The 10,460-nt window shown below is 31.3% G+C and overlaps 1 protein-coding gene across 3 annotated transcripts; it reads left to right on the top strand.

Annotated features, from left to right (window-relative positions):
* Window positions 1-509: 509 nt before the first annotated feature.
* Window positions 510-2,778, top strand: LOC145312224 (uncharacterized). Of its 3 annotated transcripts, none has more exons than XM_080151448.1 (3): window positions 510-1,042; window positions 1,228-1,280; window positions 1,447-2,778. In XM_080151448.1, exon 3 carries the CDS (start codon window positions 2,067-2,069, stop codon window positions 2,547-2,549), a length of 483 nt encoding a protein of 160 aa, XP_080007574.1. In that variant the 5' UTR covers window positions 510-1,042; window positions 1,228-1,280; window positions 1,447-2,066; the 3' UTR covers window positions 2,550-2,778. The 3 variants fall into 3 exon arrangements, with proteins under 3 accessions (XP_080007574.1, XP_080007575.1, XP_080007572.1); XM_080151449.1 differs by having other exon boundaries at window positions 510-936; XM_080151446.1 differs by having other exon boundaries at window positions 510-1,280.
* Window positions 2,779-10,460: the final 7,682 nt, after the last annotated feature.

Here is a 10,460-nt window from a genome sequence, read left to right on the forward strand (position 1 = left end):
AGATCATATAAAATTATTGGATAATTAGATATTTTAACTGCTTCGATTATAATGTTGAATTTTGTTGTTCCCGGAATTAGTATACAATCGGATAATTAGATCATATAGAAATTTGTGGTCAAATCAACATGTTTACAAATGGAAGTACGGACGTCATAGAAATGATTATAGTGTTGCTACGTTTTTTAAATTGTACCTACCTGCTGCAGAAATCATCATGAAAAGTTCGAAATACAAAAAGTAGATAGATGTAAAGTATGGATGGGCGGACCGAATCTAATTATAGAAAAAAACAAATATATCAATAACACAGGGTGGTGAATCAAAATGGTCGTATGGATGGGCGGACCAAACCTAATTATAGGAGAAGAATTATATAAATAACACAGGGTGGTGAATCAAATTGCACTCAAACTTGAAATTGAAACATTATGTGTTGCTCAATTTTGGATGAATCAAATTAACGTGAATAGATGTGGGCGGATTTCAATCTATTTAAGAACTTGGAATATAATGAACGTATTGCGAAAGTTTTGGTGGATCAGAATAAAATGGAAAATATTGAGGGGTGGATTGAAATCTACTAAAACTTGGAATTATAATGGATGTGTTAAGTTTTTGTTTAAGCTTAAATTTTATTAAGGACACTCGATATAGAATAGTATATATTGCGATTTAGTGATGTTGATTCAGCAAAATTATTTATGAAGCTTAGAATTTCATGAAGCAAAATTGTTATAATGCATTAGATATTTGAGTGGAGCTGTCTCTCTTCATGGAGAAGGGGGGTGGGCAATAATTTGGCAAGGAAAGTTTGCACTGTCTCTCGAAGTTGGTATGCGCAAGGTGGGGTGGTGCAGAGAGGTAGCAGCAATGATGAGCAGGAGTTGGGCGTTGTATGCGCAAAAGTTGAGCTGCGCAAGAAAGTGCTCTCAGGTATAGAGAAAAATAGTTAGTTGTGCTTCAACTTTCAAGATTCTAATACATAAAAATAGTTGTGGATGATATAAGTTATTATTCAGATATTTCATTGAATAATTAGGTAAATTTTTTACTGTATTAGACTAATATATTGTATTAAGAATTATTTTTATGTTGCTCGATTATTGACAAACATTTGATTAATATTATATTTCTTAATACATTTTTAAGAAGACATGTTGAAATTTTATTTGTTAAGTGATAACATTTAAGTATGGCATCTAAAATAATTGTATTATGTTTTAGATTGGTCGAAAAGAGGAGTAGTTGTGGTGGTTGAGATACAGTATTACCTGTTGGTGAGTTTTAGTTTGTTAAGATTTTAATGATGTTCAATATGGATATACATTTGATTAATGTTATATATACTAATACATGTTAAAGAAATTATTTTATTTTGTTGAGTAAAAATAAAATATGTATTAAATAAGTTTTGGCATCTAAAATGATTGTATTTTGTTTTAGATCGGCCGCAAGAGAAGTAGTTGGTGGTGACTGAAATTTAGTTTTGAATTTGGCCATTGTTTTGTGTTGACATTGATATTATTTGAGAGTGGAGGCTGGTACATGATACACTTTGATCTGACCGATTATATGTTGAATTAAATGTTGGTGGAGAGAGAGTGGAGGCACATGATACACTTTGCTCTGACCGATTATATGTTGAATTGCTGCTGGAGAATCTGTTTATAGATTAGATGTGAAGTCTGTTGAAGTTCAGAATGCTAAACAGGAAGCTAAACAGGAAGCTAAACAGGATTGTTTAGTGATTGGGTCAGTAATATTGTGAAACATGCTATTGCTGCTGGAGAATCTGTTTATAGATTAGATGTGAAGTCTGTTGAAGTTCAGAATGCTAAACAGGAAGCTAAACAGGAAGCTAAACAGGATGCTAAAACTGTTCTCAATAATGCGGTCAAGAAGCTTGGAGTATCACCAGGAAGGTAGATATCAAGTTCAAGGTTCCTGTATTCTCTGGCAACTATAAGGAGATTTAGTGATCATGAAAAGTACCTGAAGCTAACAACTGAGTGCTTGCACAAAACTCCAAAGGAAGCCTGTGCTGGATTGACAACATATTTGGAATGTATGGAGCTGCTGTTTATGGATTTACTAATATTCTGTCTATTGTGCAACAAAATATGTTTCCTCATGATGTACTAGAGCTGATGATGTTACAGATTAAATACTTGCAAACAATGATTGATGAAGCTATCTTTGAGCTTGAATATGATATCTTGCAAACAATGATTGATGAAGCTATCTTTGAGCTTGAATATGATATCTCTATATATGGGAAGACTATTACTGATCTTGGCAAGAAGAGTCTTAAAACAACCAGTAGTGGCAAATCATATGCAACTAATGATAGTACTGGTGATAGTGATGATCATAATCCTACTGAAGCAAGTCAATCTGTTGGTACTGGTGATAGTGATAATCATAATCCTACTGAAGCAAGTCAATCTGTTGATACTGTTGTTGCAACCCTTTCTCAACCTGTTATAAGTACTCCAATCAACAGTCCAACTGCTGCCAAGGAGAAGAAAAGTAATTTAGATTTATAGATTGCTAGATTTATAATAACTGTTGAAAAGTTTTGAAGACTTGGAGGTGTTAAATTTAAGCATTTAAGCAACAGTTGTGGATAATAAGACGTCGGAGAGTAGTTTTGAAGCTTAATTTGAAAATTGAGGATTCGTATGTCAAGGATAATGAAATAACATTGAGTTAAATGAAATATGTTGATATTGTAACATTTTGAACAGATGTGCACAGTGTGCCAGATTAACGTAAATAAATTAACGTAAATAAATACAGAGATATACACCATGGGCTAGAAGCTATTGTGAAGTTGTGCAGAATTTTAAAATAGCATGCATTGTATCTTAAATATATTTATGACTGATAAAACGGATATTTGTAAGTTGTTAATACAAGGGCAGTCAAAGTATAATGCTGGTTAGTGAAATTTTAGCTGTTCTAAAGAAGGCGGGGCTTAAAGTTGATGTGGCTGTTGTAGATTTGACTGCCAGGTTGGATATCTTACTTGTCAATAGCTGGTGTGTTTGTCGATAGTTAGTATTGAAAAACAAAATGGATCAGATTTCGAATCAATCTATGGCGAAGGTTTTGGTTGCTTTTGTTCGGCTGCAGTTTTCTCTGTGTTTGTTGTTTCTGTTCATTGTTTTCAACGTTATCATTGGTTGGAGTGTCGACAGTAGCATCATTGTTATAACGAAAATCATTGGCAGTTTCTGTATTTTGAATGACATGTCGATTTTTGGAATCTAACAGAGATGTTAATAGCAGTTATTGTGGTTGTCATTATTAGGCTTAAGTCATGCCTGACTATGCAATAGATATAATCTCCTGGATGATAAATGTGAACAGCAGTTCTGATTTTTGATCTGAGACCTCAAACATTTGGCAGGTTTGGTTACTAGAATGGTTGAGTTAGATGCTCGGTTGGCTAACCTGCAGGATCAGCAACGTATTTTGAATCAGGAAAGGGTGAATTTTGGGAAGTAGTTAGAGTCGATGCTAGAAAGGATTTGATCCCAATTTTTTGAAGAGATTGGAGGCTTCTTGTGGTGGAGGTGAATGGCTGTTGTGTTGTTTGAGAAAATCACAGTTGCTAAGTGGAAACCAGTTTATAACTAAGTTTATAACTAAGCTAAGGTCAACTGGTATAGTTATATCGTCTGTGGTGTTGTAGCATTGGTATGGTTATGTCATTTGTGAGATGTTGATGGATTGATGGATAATGATGGATTGATGGATATGAATGATACTACTATGGTTGGTATGGTATGAATGATACTACTATGGTTGGTATGGTTATATCATTTGTGAGATGTTGATGGATTGATGGATAATGATGGATTGATGGATATGAATGATACTACTATTATCAAGAAAAATCTGGCAAAAGAAAATGAATATTATGATCAAGAATAATTATAGTTTTACTGTGTATTAATTCATATTTTATTTTATTTTTATGTATTAATGTTTAAGTATTTGTTGAGGCAGTAGTAGTCTCGAAAGGTTTAATATTAATGCTTTTATAACAATGCATCTCTAATGACATGTTTTTAAATCAATGCATTCTGATGGTTATATGTTAATCAGTGTTTTTATTTATCATGCATTTATAATAACTATGTTAATCAATGCATTTCCAATGTTTATGTGTTAATCAATGCATTATATGTTAATCAATGCATTTTTCAATGATTATATGTTAATCAATGTTTTTTTTAAAAAAATAAAAAAAAGAGAAAATAAAACACATAAAAAAAAAAGGAACATATAAAAAACATAAAAGAGTTCTAAGGAACCAAAACAAAAAGAAAAAAAAATGTATATGAAATGTTTAAAGATCTGGAAATAAAATAAAAAAAAAAAAAATTATGGCAGGTGTCATACCAGATCAATTATTATCTATTTAATAAGCATTCAATGCTACTTATAATATATATGATAATTAACATGTAATAAACATATTGTTATATTCAATCTGAAATATTACAGTTTTGAAATCCATGTTCCTGTTAAAGCCAGGGAGAAATGTGATGTATAGTCCCTCTCTTCCTGACTTGAGAGCAATGTATGTATTTTGTATATTAGCTTTTAGTTCTTGTGTCAACGGTTTCGGAGCAAGACATTGCTCTGCAACACGACACGAACATAAAAGTGAACAGTTGTCTTAATATTAATGTTATTATTGTATGTTAACCTTGTCTTGAATTAATACACTTTATAAGAATATTTAGCTGTTTGTTCTTGCTATTACTACACGTCAGTGACAAAAAATCGATTTTTACATTTTGGAAAATACACTTTTAAACAATTGTTTAGTAATATACACAAGTTTTTGGAAATAAAGCCGAAAGAATTAGCTCTTTACTATGAAAAATAAGAATTTGATGTGCAATTACACCAGAGGTTTGGAATTAAGTTCCTTTTCATCATTGTAAACAACTATTTTTTCGGTCAACTAAACTACATTTCAAATCAGTGTGGACCCTTTATTTTTAAAGCTATTTTGGAGTATTATATATTTTTGGAATCAGTATATAATAATTTATACGTTTAGTCTTTAAAAGAAGTCAAATCTCCATTTTTTGTTGTAATTGTAGGTACTTTTCTAGACATACCCGTTTCTTGTAAGATAAACAATTTTCTTGAAATGAAAATTTTACGTTTGGGTCCAGAACTAAAAATGGCAAAGGATGGCAATAAAATCCTCTCGTATGAGTAAATTAGAACTATGTATAATATCATAGAACCTTAGCCTAATCTCCCGAAATCTCGCGAAGTTTGCTTTTTTAAGCTCTTAAGTAACTAGGGTTAACCAAAAAATAACAATTTTTAAAGTCATAAAAGTAATATATATATTTCTTATTACTTAAAACACCTATTCAATTAAACTTAAAGTAAAGAAAAGTTTTAAAATCAAATAAATGATTATCCAATAATGTTTAAGCTCTTATCTGAACTATCATACCTTTTTATTAGGGGGGGGAGGGGGGGGGTTGCTTGATATATATTAATATTGGATCCCATTAAAGCTAGAAGTCTAAAAATTTGTATGTGTTTTGCTTGATCAAGAAAAAATATTCTGATTTTATATTTGTAACATTATATACTCCCTTTACCCTTTTATTGAGCAACCTTTCACAAAAGGTTCTTTCATACTTATTAACAAAGAAGAGTAGAATTTATGTTGATTAAGATAGAAACTGTTTCCTTTAAAGTAAAATGAAAATAAAAATAAAAATTAAAGTCTTACATTTCTATGATCTAAAGGGATAAGACAATTGCCGATAAATTAATGTATATCCCCAATGCTAATACACAAAATTGCCCCTTCTATAAATTACAATTAGTTGTTGAAATGTTTGGACACTCAACTAATAAACCAACCAATCAAATTAATAAAGTCTAAAAGTTGTTATGCCTACAAATGAGAAAACACTATTATAAAACATTGTGGACTAGAAAAATAAACAGCCCATTGTTCCATCCCTCCCTGCTAAAAAAACACACAGAAAATGAGTAAGAAGTTGACTGATCTGTATGTAAACTTTGTATTAGAAATCTCAAAATATAAATTTCAGGGGCAGCGGTCTGCGGTAAAACGGCTGCAGATTTTCATTAAATTTTAGTTGGTCGTGTAATGTTGTTAGATTAGCTTAAGTTTAGAATTTGAAGTCTCTAAGTCAAAAATTGAGGTAACAGGAGCTAATTAAAGATTTCTTGAGACCTGCAGGATCAGGACCTCCAGGTTAATACCTGGAACCGGAAATTTACTTGAACAACTAGATTTCATATTGGGATGTAGTATTATAGGATATTTTAGTATTTGGTAAGATGAAATGCTAAGTTTAAGTCATGAAAAAATATTTTTGCTCTTTACCTGTATGATCCTGCCAGGTATCCTGGCATCCTGTGCCCGCCAGGATGGAGATATTCAACTTTCAGTTATGTGTCGTGCCCATTTTAAACAAGTCACTCAGTTAAAGCTCTATATCTATCACACACAGAAAATGAGATAGAAAATACCTGTAAGGGGGGGGGGGGGTCGCCCCCCCCCTGACTGTTAAGGGTTACCTAACATTGATTATTGGGTTGTGCAATATCTTTTGATATAATTCCCGTCAATGTAGCTCAAAAACAAAGGAAGTTACAGCTTCTTATATGTGCTTATTAGACTATCTTTAAGCCCCCCCTTGACGCCCTTTGTGTAAAACCCCTATTATAAGTATTTTTTACCATTATTTTAAAAGATATATGTATACTTATTGCTTTTTAAATAAAATTTCATCAAAATGTTCAAATATACACTCTCTATGATTTTTTGTCATTTTTCGGGATTTCTGGAACACAGTGCCCATGTATTGATATTTCAGGGATGATGTGGACGATAGGCTACATTTTCACTGGTACCTTAAGCTTTCTAACTACGTTATTTGTTTATTGATTCGAAACTTTTGGGTGTTTTTATTGATTTTTTATATAATTGTATCAAACTTTTTAACAATTTATTTTAATGTGCAGAAGGGGTAATTTAGTTTATCATTATTGGAAATGTTGTTTGTCAATGTTGAGTATTATTTTATTCTCCCTATCCCTTTTTTCACACGTTTCATTTTGTGTTTTAGTATCAAATAATTCAGGAAAAAAGGAAAAAAATACAAAAGAAAGATTTTGGTATTTTTATGAAAAAAGGTATAAACTATATTTTATTTCATAAATCTTTAATTTAGACCAAAACAGGTTTAAGGCTATTTTACCCAGAAATATAGATACATACTTCTTCTTTTCAAATGTTAATTCTTAAAAATTTAACTAATTGTAATAAAAATGTTGTTACTAAGTAATGGATATTTATTTCTGGTCACTTTACTGTTAACTTCATCCATGAATATCTTTTAGGAAAAGTTTTTCAATTTTAGCCCCCCCGGGGAGTGTGTGAAATGTTTTTTTGACCTTTTTTCCCACGTAATTAATTAAAGCATAATACTCATTTTTTTGTATTTATTTAAATTTTGATTTTTATTTATTTTTAACAGATTTTGAAAAGTTTTTTATGTATGAAAAATCGTTAAAGATATGTTTTTAAAAGGGATAGGGAAACATATACTTTAGGATAATACATTTACTTTCTTAAGCATATAATTGTTGAATTAAAAATACATTTGTATCATTGCCATGCATAGTTAAGACTTTCAGACAAAGGTCTAAGGGAGTCAAAGGGAGTGGGAAGTCAGTAATCAAAACCACTCAATGACATCATTAAGATTCCTTGAAAATAATATTTGATAGAAATATTTATAGATATTTCTATTATTATAAGAAACACTTTTGTGTAAGAATATTTTTTATTGGGTAACAGGAAACATTGGACGATTAAACTTGACATTTGTTGTGTGTCTTTAAAACTTTAAAACAGTGTGGTTGACAAAACAGCACAAACGTACACAACTTTTTGCTTCACTCCTATTATTTCACATACCCACTTTGGCAATTATTTTTTTATGCGTTAGCACTTAGCCTTTCCATGTTCTTTCTATAACACAAGAAACCAAAATATTTCTTTTCAGTGTACCCTTTTTATTAGTAGCGAAGCTACTCTATAATTCGAAATGTCCGTCCGTCCGTCCGTCCGTCTGTCCGTCTGTCCGTCCGTGTAAGACAGAATAGGGGAAACGTGATTTTCTCGGCTCCTATTAAAGATAGACAGCTGAAATTTTTTGACAACATTCCCATTATTAAGGAGCACAATTAACTATAAAACATCAAGGGCGGTCGGACCCCTTTTTAGCAGGTTTTAGGCTATTTTTGTATGTTTCACATTTTTCTCCATTTCTTCAGTGTTTATGGTCCGATTTTCAAAATTTTTTCAGTTATAGATATGAGAATTAAATTTCCCGTCGTTTAAAGAAAACATCCATGATGGCCAGACTGCCTTTTTGCAGGTTTTAGGCTATTTTTGTATTTTTCACATTTCCACCATATCTTCAGTGTTTATGGTCCAATTTTCAAAATTTTTTCAGTTATAGATATGAGAATTAAATTTCCCGTCGTTTAAAGAAAACATCCACGACGGCCAGCCTGCCTTTTTGCAGGTTTTAGGCTATTTTTGTATTTATCACATTATTCTCCATATCTTCAGTGTTTATGGTCCGATTTTCAAAAATTTTTCAGTTATAGATATCAAAATTAAATTTCCCGTCGTTTAAAGAAAACAACAATGGCGGTCAGACTGCCTTTTATCAGGTTTTTGGCTATTTTTATATGTTTTAAATATTTCCCCATATATTTGGTGTTTTTGGTCCAATTTTCAAACTTTTTTGGGATAAATACACTTTAAATCTACTTTTACGTATTTCCATCCACGATTTTTTGTGCTTCGCTACTTATGGATGTTGTCATCCTTGTTATTTTACAACAGCTAGAAGTTTTGTAGTTATGAAGGAACACTTGGCAATAAATATTTGAGTTTAAAACAACAATTTGTTAAATATCTTACTTTCCATTTCTTATTAACTTATTAAACTTATATTTGTTCAGCAGTTATCGAGATCTTATGCTACACACTAACAGACATATGTTACTTTCTTAAAAAGATTTAGCATTTTACAATTATCCCGGGGCCTGTGAGAGATAGAAAAATAGAAATATAGATACATAGAAAGTAGATAGTCCGTTTAATGGATAAATAGATAGATATATAGTCCATTAGATAGATAGATAGATAGATAGTCCGTTAGATAGATAGATAGTCCGTTAGATAAATAGATAGTCCGTTAGATAGATAGATAGTCCGTTAGATAGATAGATATATAGTCCGTTAGATAGATAGACAGATAGATAGTCCGTTAGATAGATAGATAGTCCGTTAGATAGATAGATAGATAGTCCGTTGGATAGATAGATAGCTCAGATAGCTCGTTAGATAGATAGATAGATAGTCCGTTAGATAGATAGATAGATAGATAGTCTGTTAGATAGATAGATAGTCCGTTAGATAGATAGATAGATAGATAGATAGATAGATAGATAGATAGATAGATAGATAGATAGATAGATAGATAGATAGATAGATAGATAGATAGATAGATAGATAGATAGATAGATAGATAGATAGTCCGTTTGATAGATAGATAGCTCAGATAGCTCGTTAGATAGATAGATAGATAGATAGTCCGTTAGATAGATAGATAGATAGATAGATATATAGATAGTCTGTTAGATAGATAGATAGTCCGTTAGATAGATAGATAGATAGATAGATAGATAGATAGATAGATAGATAGTCCGTTAGATAGATAGATAGATATATAGTCCGTTAGATAGATAGATAGATAGATAGATAGATAGATAGATAGATAGATAGATAGATAGATAGATAGATAGATAGTCCGTTAGATAGATAGATAGTCCGTTAGATAGATAGATAGTCCGTTAGATAAATAGATAGTCCGTTAGATAGATAGATAGTCCGTTAGATAGATAGATATATAGTCCGTTAGATAGATAGACAGATAGATAGTCCGTTAGATAGATAGATAGTCCGTTAGATAGATAGATAGATAGTCCGTTGGATAGATAGATAGCTCAGATAGCTTGTTAGATAGATAGATAGATAGATAGATAGATAGATAGATAGTCCGTTAGATAGGTAGTCCGTTAGATATATAGATAGTCCGTTAGATAGATAGATAGTCCGTTAGATAGATAGATAGTCCGTTAGATAGATAGATAGATAGATTGTCCGTTAGATAGATAGATAGTCCGTTAGCTAGATAGATAGTCCGTTAGATAGATAGATAGATAGATTGTCCGTTAGATAGATAGATAGTCCGTTAGATAGATAGATAGTCCGTTAGATAGATAGATAGATGATTTTCTTTGTGAAAGAAATTTTTTTGTTGAAATCAGTCCATTAACAAGGAAGTTGAGTTTAG

The sequence above is a fragment of the Acartia tonsa genome, chromosome 2 (genome assembly GCF_053477335.1).
Source record: "Acartia tonsa isolate MP-2025a chromosome 2, ASM5347733v1, whole genome shotgun sequence".
Classification (NCBI taxonomy): Eukaryota; Metazoa; Arthropoda; class Copepoda; order Calanoida; family Acartiidae; genus Acartia; species Acartia tonsa.